Raw genomic sequence first — 16,869 nt, 5'->3', positions numbered from 1 at the left:
ATAATCCTAACTTTGCTAGGGAACATTTGTCCACGGACTTTTCGCAAATTGTGCACGAGTTTCTAGCATATAGTTTTCTATTAAAACTTCTTACACATCCATCAACTAGCTTGCAAAAACTAGTGTGTTTAAAGCACCCAGCCTTATGATACTTGAAAAAAATTAAACACACAAAGAGGCGACTCGAACGAATCATACCTATAGCCACATCGATCCAAATGACGATGGTCAGAGAAGTATTGAAGGCACGTTACTGTACTGACGGAACATCGTATGGGCGTTCACAGGCTCACTTAATTAGGTAGATGAACTACGAAATTCACTTCAATTAATTAGTGCAGTGTCAACCCCTCAACTTTTCTAGAGCACTAGCCACACCCAGAAATATGACCACTGGTTATTCATAACTGAAATTAATGAAAGTTATATTCGTCATTGGCTGGTGGCTTATCTACATTATCGTCGACTTTCATGTCGTTGTCCATTCTATTATTCCCAAACGACGTTACACGCGTAGGCAGGGTATGAGACTTTCGAATCTGAAAGTTTATTTAAAAAAAAATGAACCATGCCCGTACGCCCGATTTCTGAAACTGTCGTCGTATACTGACAGTCATGCTGGCTTGCTTTGTCTGTTTTGTTCTTTTAGCTGCAGAGACTAGCAGAAATTTTCAAGAGATACTTGATGTGCCTATGCACGCCGTAACTTTAGAAATGGTAGCGTGCAGCGTTAAGTCCGTGCTGCCACCCCTCAAGCCACTCGCAGGAGAGGCACAAAACACTACACGGCGCGTGCTGTCCAGGCAGCTTTCATGCTAATAACATTGTTTTGCCATGGAGGTGCGTAGCATGTGCACTACCATGCGAGGAGAAAGAATGGTAAAGAGGCCCTCTTTCTTCTTCCTCCCCCTTCTCTACAGCCTCGACGCGATTTATGGCTCATTACGAGAAAACCAGCCGTCACTGACGCGGCGCCTGCGAAGCATTAGAGGATGTTTCTCACAACAGCCGAGGCTTGCTGACCCCGCTGGCCCAGTAGCAGCGGAGGAGTTGATAGCGAAACGAAAATCCCCTCTATACGCGGCGCTGGCAAAAGCAGATAGAGAGAGAGCGAGGAATGAAAGAAGAAAAAAAAAAAGAAAAGGCCGCGGCTCCCGAGCAATACGACCCTAATCGCCATGCGTGTCGTCTTTCGAAGCCGGGCGGCGTACGCTGCGCGCACCCTGTGAGTGATGACCCCAACGCGGCAAATAATTCGCGAGGTTAATTATTTGAGTGTGTTAACGAGCTTCGGCCAACGCAGAAAATACCAACGAACGCCCGTTTTCCCGATGCGCTAAGCAGCTTCTGACGCAACACAAAGGGCGGGAGGGGAAGGAAAGGAAAAAGGAAAGAAAGAGGTTGCCATGCCGCGATGCGGAGGAAGCAATAAACGACACGCAACGTAGCACTGACGCAGCGTGAGAGGGATAGAGCGAAGAGGAGAGGCGTGCGCGGAGGGAGAGATGGAAGGCTGCCGAACACTGGTCCATTAATAATGACCACGGTGAAGAATTAACGAAGTAGGCAACTTTGTTTGTTCGCCGATCAAGAAGTGCTCGAGTCTGCCGCGATGCGAGAGGCCTGCCGGTTATGAGGTCCCAGCGGTGGTTCTGGGGAACACGCTAACGAAGCACTGAAGCTTCGTCGAAGGAGGAACACGAAAGAAAAAGAATGAAATAAAAAAAAACAAAGACAAAGAAACTACGCGGCAAGCTGGATCCGTAAGCTTGTACCGGCTCGGAAAGCTTCACTTTCGACGAGGAACAAGCAGAGTGCTAAGTAGCTTTAATAATCCTTCCAGCACACGCTTCGGAGGATCGTTAACCGGGCTCCCCCATCATCTCGAGAGAAGAGATAATATCGGTTTCGGAGAGGAGCTGTCTGGAAAAACTCTCTGTTCTAGCCACGCGCGCCGCACTGCGCCTAGTCAAGAACCCAATCACCTCCTTGCATTAACCCCAAATGATGGGCCCGACGGTTCTCGGGAGCTTATTAAGAGAAACGGCAGTCTGGTTTGTTAAGGAGGTATGGGTTATTTGCCGGGACTAGTGAATCTGAAGTCGTGAAGAAGAGAACATGCTTATTAAAGAGAAACGCACTTTACTACACTGCTTAAAAAAAAAAAAATAGAAACGCCCGCGCCGGTCATTGTTTTGTTGGAGTATTCAATACTGATTCTTTTCGCAGCATGCAAGAAAAAAGACGCTTTATTTTGTTGCCCGTGAAATAATTAAGGCTATGGCGCACTGAGAAGCATTTTCTCCAGCACAAAAATATTGTTAGAAAACTCATATCCGCTTTTATTTCAGTGCAAGTACTTTTAGAAGTATTTTTCTTTGGCAAACATTTTGGCGAGGCCATGCAAAAAATGTAGCTAACCTTTTACTGCGGCGAAATAATTTCTGCTACTTGAAATCTTTTTTTTATCGTTCTTTTCTCCCAGAGAAGCGCTTCTATCAGCATGGTTACCTAACTAGCTCGAATAACTAACGGCTGGTTTAAACAGCTAAGTACATGGCGAGCCATTTAAAACAATGTTCTTGCTTCCAAAACGAGCATGAACGGAACTAGAAGGGTTTCAGGTTCCTCGTGCCTCTCAGCGCTTCCATTCTGGACCCTGAAACCCTCTTTTTGTTTTGCATGTTGTGTCCCGTGTGCTTTGCATGCTGCTTCCATTAACAGGCCCCACTGCTTCTGACAGCGGCCGCTAACAAGGATTTCGAGGTACGCCCGGCAGTATCCTACTTGTGTACGCTTTCTCTTAATTATTCAGATTTGCCGACAACTCTTTTCTCTTATCAGAAGCGTTTATTGCAACAATTTTTCTCCCTCGTGCTTCCAGCATTGCTAATACTAATGGAATGCTCTTTGAATGAACCGTCAAGCTTCTCCTAAAACAGCTGCCTTGTATAGCCGTGGCCGAAAAGGCGAGCCTTCGGAGAAGGCCTGCAAGAAGTATGGCTGTATGCTGGCATTTATACTGGCATGTATGCTATGCATGCTGCTTTTATCCCGAATTTTTTTCGTAGAGTGTATTGCTTTGTTAAACTGGTAATTGCCAAACAGGAAATGGATTACACCCGCCGTGGTATCTTAACAAATATGACGTTCGGCGGCTGGTTCTCAGAACGCGAGGCCAAATCTTCACCGCGGCGCCTGCATCTAGGTGCACAGGAAATATACAATTGCACGTGTCAACATTGAAGCTTCGCAGACGGTCGAAAAAAATCCCTAGGAGTCCGCTGCGATGTCTCTCATTACCGCTGCCCAGCTGTGGAACGTGAACAGCTGAGTTTGGGAAGTCTGCGGGGACAAGATGGCCGCATCGAGCGCAGGGAAAAGTTATTTGGAGGGATATGGGAGAACACTTTGTCCCGTTGTGATTGTAATTAAGCTGCTGATGACAATGATAACACGCATACGTAGTGCATACATACGTACAAAACAGCTTGCGAAGGAAACATTGAAGTGGATGCAGCTATTATGTATTTGTTCGTTGGTCTGGTAACCATTGTCTGCCGTAACCAATAGTCTGTCGAGAAACGAAGCTTACTCACCTCTCGTGTCTACCTCTTGTTTTGGACGTCACACAGCGCCCGTAGCCCCGGACAAATCATCCTTCTTGGCCGTCAACTCGACGTTCGTGCTGCTGCACTTGGGCGCATGGTACAGCGGTGGCTGCCACATCAGCTTCTTCGTGGCCCAGTACAAGCCCAAGGGCGAGTCCGAGTGGACGCTCATCTCGAACCACGTGCAGCCGCAGACCGAGACCCTGATGGTGCCCCAGCTGTCTCCCGGTACTTGGTACAATCTACTCATGACGGCGCACAACGATGCTGGATCTACGGACGCTGAGTTCGTTTTCGCCACGTACACCGAGACCGGAGGTACGATGGCTTGAAGTCCTTTCAGTTGATTCACCTTTCAAACTTCGGTCGAGATTTCTAAAGTCCGGCCGTAACCTACGATCAGTATCTTGAAATAGTTCTTGGATGTGAGGCTCTAACAGGGGGGACAAAACGTTCTCCCCACTTAACCGGAGCAGGCATAGTTCAAAACCACCGACCCCACCCCGTGACTGACAACACTACAGAGCACACGCCGTCCCCGCTGCGCCTTGCACTGAGGGGGAACAAAAGAACGACACTCTGGCTGACACAAAACAAGTCATTTATGGCTGAAGCAACATTAACGCCCGCGAACAACAAAATACGCAAAGGAATTGAAGTCGTCCGACTCACCAGCTAAGTTACGAACGAATGTTCACGCACGCAAGGGCGGTGGAGAAGCTCCGAGGCCGTACGGGAGGCGTTCGAGGGAGAAATATTCCCCCTACGGGGCCTTGCCCCGCAGGTGGAGAGCGGAGCGCCGCGCCGAACCGCGCGCGCGCGTCGAATTCCCGAGCCGAAGAAAGAGAAAGCGGTCTCCATCGCGCGCGCAGTAACCACGCTGTCCGCGGCGTTCATGTTGCTGCGATGTTGGTGCTCCGCTCACCCCCCCCCCCCCCCCCCCCCTCCCCCCTTGTTAGTTAAGGTAGCTAGAAAGGACTCCAACAACGAAAAGCAAACCCTTAAAAGGGTGAGTCACCGCAGTACATGTTTTTAATTTAATCAATTTTAGCTAAACGGACAGAATTATAGAACGCACAAGACAAGACTGGCGCGCTCAGGTAACACGCCTTGCACCATCACACAACAAAGAACTGCCGCCATCAGTGATGGGGCCAGTCCTTTGTTGTGTGTGATACGAGTATGCCGCTGTTCATCGCGCTTTAATTTTTAAAATGAATGTCATGAAATTAGCAAAAAAAGGCACAGACTTGAAGCTAGGCTTTCAACTTTTCGTGGCGCCCTTAAAGTTCTCTGTCATAGCTGGGCTCACGCTTGAGCAGTCGTGAATAGTACTTCTCAGTCTAGTAATTGGCACGAAACTCAGCTAAATTCCGAGCTCTGAACAATTCAAGGTGCCGGATTTGACTACAGTAACTTCATAAGTAATTTTGCAACGGAAGGCTAAAGAGCCCTAGGAAGGCATTGTGCACTCTCGCCTCTCTGCTGCGTGCTCTGGTGGAAGAGTTATGATGCCTTTATCCAAGACCGAAGAAAAGTGCGATAAGTGTGGCTGAGAAGCTGACTTGCACTATTTAGAAGATGGACGCAGGCCAACTTTAAGACATTGCTCTCGGACGGAATTCCTTCTGAAAGCAGTGAAGTGAGAAGACAATCTAGCGGAGATTGTTAACCTGAGCGAACCTATTCGGAAAGACATCATTTAGACCTCCTTGTAAGAAATGGTCTGCTGTAGGAGGACATAGAATTGGAAGACACGGTAACTACCTCATTGTGTATGCAACCCTGTGTCGCGGCGTGAGGGAAGGAATTGAGGTCGTAAAAACTTCAGGACAATTAAGCTCCGCCTTATAGGTGTGACGGGATAGAGTTTATGACTCCCTTCATTGTCCTGGAGTCCTCTTTGCGTATCACTTAACAGACATGGTCGTTCTCCACTTTACACACATAGATCGCAGGAATTTCTCATACCACTCCTGGTGCATGGTCGCAGCGCTTGAACGATGCGCCATTGCCCAGGAAGGTGTCTATTTCTCACACAGCTTCCTGCGGGGCTTATGAAAGCCAGGTTGCTGTCCTCGAGCAATCTCTCGCGACCAGTCATTAATCTACTTGCCACCCTGCACGGTGGGTAGGTTTTCTCACGCCACAAGGCCCCGTTACCTAGGTGGCAGGTGGAGCTCGTGCTTTTTCCTCACAACGCCGACACCAACGGCAGAGGATTTTATGCAAAGAGTTTTTGAATACGAGAATAAAGAATTCAATGCTTAGCGTTACAGTACTAAATGCAGATACTACCGTGGAGATCTATATTGCTCGGTCCTCAAGACAACGGCTTCATTTTCTTTTAAGCTTGAAAGTACAGCCTACCGATTAACACACAGTGTCCAATGCAAACAAGGTGTTATATTTGGGGAAAGCAAGATTCAAACAAGTGTGCAAGCTCTTAGGAGCCTTCAGACATCTAAAGCTGACGCTGGCTGGCGGATCCAATCAAAAGGCGTTTGTAATCTTGCGGTCTTGAATAGAAAATATATTTTAAGACGCTCGTAAAGACAGTGTGCAACTCGAAGAACGATATAAATGACTTTGGTGGGATACCTGTGTTGCAAAAAAAAGTTTCGCACCTCAGGTTCCTCGCTACGCTTGATTACTGCATGAACTGAAGTTTTGTTTTTCAATTTCTGCGCCGAAAATTTTTATGCTGCTCTTCGCCGAGCAAAGTTGTGAAGTTAATTTGTAAGCTTACTTTATTTGTATATATTATTTCACTGAAATACATTGACGCAAAGAAGAATTATTAGATATTGAATGCAATAAGAGCTTGGCCATACTCACTAATAACTTCTGACATGCAACATTTGCCTCACACATGCACACTGTGCGCAAATAGAGAAATACTGAGTAAATGAATCAGGCAACGTATTTAGAAAAGGAACTAGTGACGCCAATGAAACTGAAGGCACCTCCTTGAGATTAAACCAAAACTGCGATCATAGCAACCTAAACGATTGGGTTGTTTGGTTCACTATCTTGTCAAGTGGGAACAATGGTGCACACAGGGGCGAAGGCCGAGACTAGACCAAACACATGGGGGCTGACTTTCAGTCGATGTGTAGAGAACAATGCTAGCGCATTATATACAGAACACAAAATGATTCACAAGCTGGAAGGCGCTAAAGGCGCATAAGAGCTGCACCGACATCATCTCATATAATTTTGCTCTCAATCATTGCGATTATGACCAAACATGAAATGAAACTTTCATTTAAATTAACTTTACTATAAGGATGGAAGGAGTTGATTATGGTACTGCACGATAGAACCTAAATCATGCAATGACTGGTCGAAACACTCCACCCATCGCAGTGGCTCAGAGTTACGGGCGTTCGGCTGCTATAACCAAGGTGGCGGTGTCGAACCCGGCCCCGGCGCCCGCATTTCGAAGAAGCGAAAAGCTAAACGGCCATGTGGCGTACGATGTCAGTTCACATTTAAAAAACCTTTAGTGGCCGAGATTATTCTGTTTCCTTCCTCTGCGATGTCCTTCATTGCCCAACTGCAGCTTCGGGCGTTCGACACCGTACGTCACGTAGCAAACACTGGAGCACGCATTTGTCGTGCGAAAATCTACAAACACTGAAAATACGCCGTCTTTAGCAATAGGGGTGTAATAGGAGCGATAATACACTTGTGGTAGTATGCAGGCTCAGCTCCCCTAGAAACACACCCAAGATGATTAATGCTTATGTCTGCAAGTGACAGCACTGGCTCGAATTAAATCACAGTGAGCACGGCTTTAATACATTTAGCGTGTGTTGCTTTATTTCCCCTGCACATATCGGCGCAAGGGAGACTGTTAGAAACTCGCAAATATCAAATAGAACAACACGAACAATAAGGAGTGGTAGCCTACCTGCTAACGAGAGTTGGCGTAAATTGGGAAGTGCTTCTTTTTCAACACGCAGTCAAACAGGGCATATATGGTAATAAACGCAGCGGCGACACATTAGTGTCATCAGCGTTGTCGTTGGTGGTTACTTTGCGCCCAACTGTCTACTTAACAACCGCGCTTGGAGATAAAAAAATCAGGTTGGCTCCCTGGCTGCTTTCCGGTTCCTTTTTGAACTTTTATTTTGGCGTCTTTACTGGTCATTTTGCTTAGTTACAGCATATACAACAGCAAGGAAGCATTAAGATGGCCCACTATTTCGGAGCTTTGCTGTCGTGGTGGTCGATGCGCACGCGCGTTCTTCGCGCCTGAGGGGATGTGCGTATCAAGAGACCTGAACCAATGCGCGAAGGGGCAGCCGTGGGTGAAGCCATGTGCATGGCGTAATGCTGCGAAGCGCTAGAACACTAGAAGCACGATACCGGTAAGAAAAAACTGAAGTGGTCACATATGCTCCACATTAGAGGTATGACGCCATATTGTAATGAGTTATTTCCCATATATGCATATTCGGAGCGTCTCTACTTTGCATTCGTAGATTCTTGGGAGCCCTTATTCCACTCCTGGGCGCAGTGGTGCAGAGTTTCAGCGATAAGCAACTGCCCTGCTATGGCAGGTGCTGCCACTGGTTGTTCTTGTGCAAACCAGGTTGCTCTTCCCGAGGCCAATCATTAACTTCCACCTGGCACAGTGCGCAGTTCGCTCTCAATCCGGTGGGCAGGTTGTCATGACGTTGCAAGGTCACGTGACCTTGGTGGCTCACCTGCCTTCTAGGTTGCTTCTCTGGGGATTTTTAGTGGATTTTTCGCTCATGGTCAACGATGCCGACGACGCCGACGGCGACGTCGGATTTTCTGCGACAAGAGCTCCGTAACGCTGACGCTATCTCGTTAACACTTGCGCATCCCAAGGTGACAAAGCTTGTTTCATGCTTTCGGCGTGCCGATACCACCGTCTGCCAAGAGAAAGCACGCAAGTAAAAAGCGTGCGTTTCGAAAATGGCGAAAGGACAAGAAACTTGGGTAGATGCGGATGTTTCCGTTATCTGTGCTTGGGTAAATGCTAATGAGTGAATACTTCCTTATCACAAATCGACTCTACCTTGGGGAATTCCAGGAAATATTGGACAAACACCGTTTCGAATTTGAGTTGTTCATCAAATCGCTCTCGCCCTACCATCTGCTAGCCGTCCTGGTTAGCGCTGTTGGTATAGCGACTGCCCCGGGCAGGTGGTGGTCCCGGGTTCGAACCCAGGAACAGAACTAATTTTTCTTTAGCTAAGAAGTTTCTCTGAAAGCTCTGTGGCTTTCTTATGCAGCCGCATGACAATACTTGTGCGGATGCTAATGTGTAACTGCTTGCTTTATTACAAATCTACTCCAACTTTGGGGCTTTCCTAAACATTGGACCAAAAACAGTGTCTATTGTAGATGAGCTATGCGCACACGCACTGAACTTTTAATTATTTATTTATTTACTTGGAGCGTACCTGTGGCTTGAAGACCAAGCAAAAGGGCCACGTTCTTGTGCTCATTAGTCTGTTTCTTGTGTTGACTGAGTTGCATTCGTTCATTCATTCATTTATTTGTGTCACTGTTGCTGCCTTACAGCACGAGGAGGTGCCCAGTATTGCCATATGTGTTCTTGTCTTGCATATCAGGGACCGTCCCTCCCCTGGTGTCCGTGAATAGCGAGGAGCGCCGTTTCTACCGCCACCTGGGCATCGTGGTTCCCGTGGCCTGCTCGGCTGTCATCGTGCTCATGGTCTCGCTCGTCGTTTGCCTCCTCTACAGCCGCACTTGCTGCCGCGCGCGTTCCAGGGTCATCTACGAAACTGCCGGTGGGTGCTTGCGCAGTACTTCGCGCTGCACGAGGCGCGCTAACAGCCGTTCCTACGCGCGCGCATTATCTCTGTCCTCGTCTCCTTCCTCCGGGCTTCCTTGCCGACATTGTGTCAAAATCCGCTCTTGTCTAAACTGCTTGCGAGCGCAATCTTTATTTCACCGTGCAAGGGGACGTTTGCTAGATTGGAATTACAGTTTGCAAGATTGCCTCTCCTCGCTGATGTATCAGTGTTTTGAGTTTGGCGCACCGTTTCTACGGCTGCCTCGGCAGATAGAAAAAAGCGTGAATTGTAACTTATGTGAGTGTAGACTCTAATGTAAACGCTCATTACAGCCCTTCAAGAAAATTTTTTAGTTTCCTTGCTGTTACATGCGGTCGTCTGGGAGACTTCGGATGATTTGTGCTTTTGATGATAATAGTCATCACGAGCCACGTGGTATACGAAAGAACGAATGCAGGGGTATTCCACTGAGATACGTGAATAACTTTCACCATTTTATGAACTGGGTAATAGCTCGTTCTTTGGAGTTGGCAAAGAGAAGCTGAGACTTTAATTTTGCTTTAATAATTTGGATGCAGATTGAGCGGCTTTGTGCTGCTCTAGACATGTATTGAGCACCAGAAACACAGAGTTGTTTGAACGTGCTTTTTAGCAGAAAAACTGACGCAGCATTTATTCCAAAGCGCATATGGGGGGTATGACTACTCTGTAGCAGCTGACACGCAGCGTTGTATTGCTTGTATTAACGGGGTACTAGACCTTGTACGTTTATTACGTCGAAGACGTTTGCTCTGAGCAAAAATAGGCAAAAAGAACGGGCCCATTCCCGCTGCTATAGAACGTGAGAGCGAGAAAAATGGTGAAACTCAGCAGCGTATTGATCGAGAGAGAATCCATGATGACAAAGTATCGCTCTCGTTTCTTGAAAGACGCATCCAGAAAAGACAAAAACCATCAAATCGTGAAAGCAGTGCAACAAAAGAACGAGCGTTCGCGAATAAAACGGTGTAAGCGAGCTGTTTCGAGGAGTAATCGAGAGTATTCCGGCGCATGTCAAACAAGCCTGACGGATGGCTTTCGGGAGAGAGAGATAGAGAGAGATGAGGATTGTGCGCTCCCTCTGAAACGCATTATAATTGCTTTCCTGAGAGTGCGGGGCCGCCTGCGTAGGCTGTTTCTTCTGTACAGTTTTATTGTCTTTATTGGCGAGTACTGGAAACAAAGCTTAAGCTACGCGGTGTGCGGGTGCAGTGGAATTATATTTGTTTTGTTAACAAAAACTGTTTTTGCGCGCTTGGTATTAATTTTTTCAACGTTTTACCGGAAATAAAACGGGCTTCCGGTGCTCATTCAAGCTGAACAAGTTTGAGACAGGAGCAGTTGAGCATGAACTTTTTCCATAGAAATATTTTACTCATTTTTTTTACACAGTTTCAATCGTCAATTGTTACAGAAACAAATTTTGTTGAACCCTTTATTTCCTTAACAGTTGCGCAGAGAAGGCCAGTAGCCTGTGCTTAGTGCTATAAAATAGGCATCTCGAAGTAGTAATGCTGACGAAGATCGTGAATGCATTGAAAGTGATGGCCGTAACAACGCGCTTACATTTGTAAAGCAGTTCAAAAGCAGCTACTGTGCAGTAACGACATCTTTAATCGCGAGTACTTCCCGACCTTTGCCATGGTTCCTATTAAAGACTAGTTTCTTGAGATGATTTGCTGAAGTAGGAGAACTGAAAAGTGTTTAAACCACCGACTTCTCCGCGTCACAGGTGAAGACGACCGCAGTCGCACGAGCAAAACCGGTAGCCGTGACATGGTGGACATGGTGCTGCTGAGCAAGAAGCTGCACTCGTCCTTCGACGAGACCAATGCCAAGAGCTTCTACCCGTCGCCGCCGCGGCTGACGCAGCAGCAGCAGTCGCAGCAAACGCAGCAGCAGTGTCTGTCGGCGGCGCAGAGTGCGGGACAGCTCGCCTCCACGGGCCAGGAGTTCGACGACGCCAACAGCGACTGCGACAGCGTGCCTTCCAACGGCGGCGGGGATGGGCAGCACAGACACCATCACACGTACGACGTGCCTTTTCACGTGCGCAGGGTGAGCTGGTCAGCGGGTGCACCTTCATGCATTGACCTTTCTGCACTATATCCTTGCACGCTGAGCCTACTTGTAGGTGTGTGCCGATAAAAAAAGACAAAAACATTTCCGATGTGTTCTTGAGGACAGGATAGCAGTGGAGGTAATGAGTGGAGCTGCCTTCCGCGAGGCAATTTCTTACTCTAGTGCTCGATGTTGTAATAGCCGGAAAATTGAATGTCGCACCATTAGGAAGACCACAGAGAGGGGACGACACAACAAAGAACGCTCATCCTCTCTCTCTGATCTTCCTAAGAGCCCGACATCCAATTTTCAAAGAACGAGTGACCAACTAGCCGAGCGCTAGTTGAAACAGAAAGCACTGAGATAGAATGTTTGTTGCAACGGGGCATCCTTGGCCCCTTAAACACGCGTTTATTTTTGTTTATTGTTTTGTCGGCGCTTTTCTCCATCCTTTCTTTAAAACATGAGTCTAGCCGCAGTGGTACAGAGGCTTCACGAGCGACAAACTAAAACTCTCGTTAATTTGTGATTCGACACTTTTTAAAGTATTCTACATTCTCGCCTATTTTTCTTACTCTCTTAACCTTGTGAAATGACTGGCCATCTAATACGCAGAGAAACATAAGCTGCTGCTGTGGTGAAAGTGTTTGATCGATCATGCTGATGGTAACATAATTCGGCACATGAGACGCCCGTCCTATTTGCTCCGGGTGTTGCTTATACTGAATTATATTGAATCTTATGGCCAAGCATAGAGACATGGCTAATTGGTGGTTTAAAACACTGTGACTCTTCTTTCCAGTGCACATAAATCACACGGTGAGAGGGAGAGTCCGAGGTTTTATGTGCTGGAAATTTGACTCATAATGAATCTTATGGGTCTTCCACGCTGTTACTACACCAACTTGCGAACAACAAATTCAGAAAACAAACTAATGCTCTGAAATGTGCTGATTGGTGTAATGGGTATTAGCAGAGGAATGGTGTAATTGTACACATAAATGTTAGGGAAATTTTAAAAGGCAAGGTCACTTATTTTTCAGGATATATTCTCCGAGTAGTACCTGAAAAACATTGCTTGATAATTTCACACCTTAAGATGCCAATAACAAAACGCTTTGCGCCCCTTGTTGTCTAGATTTCATCTTAGGCATGCAAACCATTTACTTTCGTTTTTAAGCTTTTTTGAAGCAATGCCTATTGGCCTTTTGGTCACTTTCTAGTGCATCCCCACGTCATGACAGGTATTTACTGCCTTATTGACAAAATGTTTTGGCTTGTAGCCTCAAACCGGTCAATTTCGGTTGCAATTGAAGCAGTTATTATTGCACTAAGGTACCCTCTCACGAAAAGAAAGTAATCAGCGTAGCCTGCATTTGGTGCTTGGAAGACGGGAAAGCTAAGCGGAAAGTTTGGCAAGTTGGATAACGTTCATGATGTAAAAACTAGTGACTACCTTATATTGCGCGCGTCAGCAATAAACCTCAGTTGCGAATTAGCGCTTGTTTGCGTCGTTTACTTTCCGTCCCTTGTGTTCCCTGTGCGCTATTTTTACATCATGGACGGTAAAGCTTTTTTGTTTTGGCCAGCTAGAAGCGTCTTAAAATCACATGCCTTATTCTGGCGAAAGTCATCATTTTGATAACACCCTGCATATTCTAGAAGTTTTTTGTGTGTGCGGAATCAGCGACTAATACCTTAAAAAGCAGTCGTAATATTTAAGCGAAGAAATAAAAGGGAAGACGTTTAATGAATTTTCGTTGCGCAGTGCATGCATACAACTAGATTCTTATACCCTGAAGTGTTTGTCTTCCAAAAGTGTGCAAGGTCAAAAGCACGACTCTTGTTTAAGCGTGCTAGGAAATGTATGCAATTTTTTTTTGTAGTCACATGAATTACAGGGTGCAGTGCAAAAACGGGCGTTCATCCTTCTCGGCTGATATATTTGGTATCCGGTGCGTCGGGTGAACAGTTGGCATTTTATGCTGTCTCTCTTACTGCAGGCCATAAAAATGAGCTTCAAATGATGTTCGGGACTGAGACATTGACAGTTTGATTTCGGATGCAAAGCACACCCATTTTCATACATCAACCTAACGCTCGTTCATTTGCACTGGCCTTCTCAGTGCCTGTTGGCTCCTTGCCAGCAAGAAGTGAGATGGACAGGCAGCTTTGGAGACAGCATTTTGTGCTGCTGATGCTCTTATGTTTGCAGTAATTTGCGACATGTTTCCCTGAGGCTTACTAAGACAGTAGTACCTTTGTTTTTCTGAACTCCTTAACTGCGCGTTCTTCTGCACTTTCAGAAAAAAACGTAAAAGAATCTGCTCCCAACTGCACGCCCGTTTTGATTAGTTTGCACGAGCTTATTTGTGCATCGCACAAAAAAACTCTATTGATCCCACTCTGTGCTCTGTATGCAAAATAATCAATTCTTTTTTCGTGTGCCACCAGAAAGGCGCGGCATGCCTTTTCACAGACACAGAGAAATTAAGAGAAAATGTAGCGTAACGAACGTTGCGAAAACACCGAAAGAAGTAACGTGGATAGTTAGGAAGATGCCGGAAATGCTTGCACCTTAGTAATTTCATCAAGGGTTCTCCGATGCCGCATAAGACCTAAAGTAGATGCCATATTTAATGACTGACGGCTTAGTTCTGAAATAACATCGAATGAAAAGGGGAAGCGTGTATTGGAAATAGAACAGGATTCACCAATCCTTTAAACTTTTCTCTTCTTTTTTAACTATTCTTTGTGGAACGTTTTCCGTGAAGTGGCATCAACGCAAGACAGAAACAAGCGGAAGCATTATGAAGCGTTGTTCCTAAGTTCGGTGTTTTCTTTTTTTCCCTCAGACGTCCTCAGTTTCAGGGGCGCACAGAATTACGGGGCGAACAATCTTTCCTGCTGCCGAGAAAACTTTCCAGCGGCCGCCAATCGCGGCGCCGAGGTTGAGATGATCGGCGTCTCTCCACCGCGCTGGCCCGGACATAAAAGATGTGATGGACGACCCGTTTTTCTCCCACTCTTATTTTTGTTCCCTCCACTTTCTACCTCTCTCTGCTCTCTTCCTTTGTGGAAACATCGGTTTGTTTTTCTTACCTTGTTTGTTTTGCTCAGCGACTTCGTCTTCGTCTGTCGTTCGAAACTGCAACTATTGTCCCGCGTTTCCCTTCTCTCTGCCATCGTTGCTGCGTTGTCATACGTCATGCCCTACCCGTGTGTTCATACCAAGGCAGTCCCTGCTGCGTACGTCTGTCCCCTGAATCATTATACCAGTGTGGACACGGATGACGCTCTGGGAGCAGCAGAGCCTTCAACGGAGGCCTTTGGCGAAGGATGCCGAGAGGCAAAAAAAAGGACATTCACCACGTCTGGGCAGTGCTAGCTAGCTTAGGACAGGGAAGGAAAGGAGGAGAAAAAAAGGGAAGTGGTGTTTTGGGGATGACGGGGAAAAGAGGAAGGAGAGATAGAGGGTACGGCGTTAGAAGGGTCCCGGTCTGTATCGACCTCCAGAGCGTCCTCCATTGTCTGGTGCTAACGCTGTCCGCGCCGGCCGCTCGCGGTCCTTCATCCGCAGCGCGCGTTATCTCGTCTCGAATGTTGTAAACACACTCCTTCGGCGGCCTAGCGCCTAGCGGACCGGCGGAGCATTAAAGGGACGTACAAAGCAAAGAATAAAAGAAGACGCGGCAAAGCACGTGGCGCTACAAAACACAAAGGAATGTAAGTGCAAAGGCGCGGACAAACGCGGACGCTTAAAAGATGAGGTTAACTGCAGCTCATGATGAAGAGTGGAGAGGGAGAGCGGCCGCACTTTGGGGGAGAATCGATAATGACGCCGGCTGTGCAGCGTACCCGCGAGATCTTGCGAATTAAATGCGAGGAACAGAATATGCAGTTATAAGGAGGGCTGCAACAAAATACACGCGCTGACAGGATGGCAGGGAGGGAGAGAGCCCAGCTATACACAATAAGAAGTGCTTGGCTGCCCCAGCGGCATGAGCAAACAGTGAACCCTTAAACACGTGGCGCTTGTGCCGTCGATTTGGCTGCTTTGTTTCTGGTGTTGGGTGTGTTGCGGATTTGCGCGTTAGCTTCTTGCTTTTTGATTCTTTTTGTCGCTTGAAAAGCTGCCGCGCGCGCGACGTGAGGCGGAGGAGGAGGAGGCCCGTGCTGCGAAGCGCACCCGCCAGCGCTGTCGGCGTGCCTCGGTAATTGGAAACCAATAGGCAGCCGCTAAGAGTGTTTACGATAACGGAGGAAACATCAATATGCACACGAACGAACGGTCGGATGCAATTTTCTGTGCTTCGTGGCCGCTACAATCCTTGCCAAAGTTTGCCGAGTGAGAAAAGCACGCTGCAGATTTTTGCCTGACGCTGCTCGTTTTGTTTGACACTTAGCTTCGTGCATTATTTTTTCTTTACGTGTCAAAGATTTGTTGAGGGTAACGCTTATGAAAGAAAATTTACTGCCGACAAAACTGCGCATTACATGAGTGTGAGCTTGTTTAAGTGGCTGTCTGGACAGGTTAGGCGTGCATCGTGGATTCGATTCATTACCGCGCTGTCCACAACCTAAAACAGAATAAGCAAATGTTTGCTCTGAACATTTTGTGTCGAATTTGGCGTTGGCTTTCTATGGGCCCAACACTGACGCGTTGGTGGATAGAGTAGAACTTGACGGACGACACTAGGTGCTGCCTCTCACACCGAGAATGAGCATTGTTGAATCGAAGGCGAAGAAGGAAAATAACTCACGATGCAACTTTGCTTGTGAATGTGCGTTCTCATATATGAGGTTACGTTTGCTTACGGCGTAAATAATCAGGTGAATGCAGTTATTAAAAGAGGGTGTTGGTAAATATTATCACCACCACCACCACCGCGATCGTCGACATGTCCCCTTCATCTTCGCCGCGTTTCTTTTTTTTTTTGACAATATGCAAGCTGATAAACAAAAAACACCGGTTAGAATCGGCGTAGGGGTGGGGCAGGAGTATAATGAGGCCTGATGCGGTTCACTGCATCAAGGTTCCAGAAACTTAAACGCTTTTCGACCTGCGGCTGGACCCTTAGTTACATGTACTGCTTGTGCTACCCTCCCCTTCTACCCTCGAGCTTTCTCCACCACTTGTTGTCAAGGCTACAATATTTGGCTGTCAGAATATGGTCATATCACGTGGGCACAGATTTCAAATTTTTCTCAGCGAGTACTTGAATACGGCAGTTCTCAGTTCTCATTGGCTAAAAGGGAATCACGCTGTATTGAAGGAATGACGCCATCACTTTTTATCTGTCATGGCAAATATGACTAGAACAGCAATAACAACTACTGCTACATCTAATGATGCCACT

The 16,869-nt window shown here is 46.9% G+C and overlaps 1 protein-coding gene across 1 annotated transcript in view; it reads left to right on the top strand.

Moving 5' to 3' along the window:
- LOC149371623 (cell adhesion molecule Dscam1-like) overlaps positions 1-16,869 on the top strand; it is a 407,986-nt gene that overhangs the window by 368,517 nt on the left and 22,600 nt on the right. The window contains exons 20-22 of the mRNA XM_089565878.1: positions 3,636-3,929; positions 9,224-9,403; positions 11,181-11,506. Of these exons, the coding sequence (XP_089422004.1) occupies positions 3,636-3,929; positions 9,224-9,403; positions 11,181-11,506 (800 nt within the window). The remainder of the gene's footprint in view (positions 1-3,635; positions 3,930-9,223; positions 9,404-11,180; positions 11,507-16,869) is intronic.

The sequence above is a fragment of the Amblyomma mixtum genome, chromosome 1 (assembly GCF_055824585.1).
Source record: "Amblyomma mixtum isolate Tamu chromosome 1, ASM5582458v1, whole genome shotgun sequence".
NCBI lineage: Eukaryota > Metazoa > Arthropoda > Arachnida > Ixodida > Ixodidae > Amblyomma > Amblyomma mixtum.
This window is presented reverse-complemented; position numbering and strand designations above follow the sequence as displayed.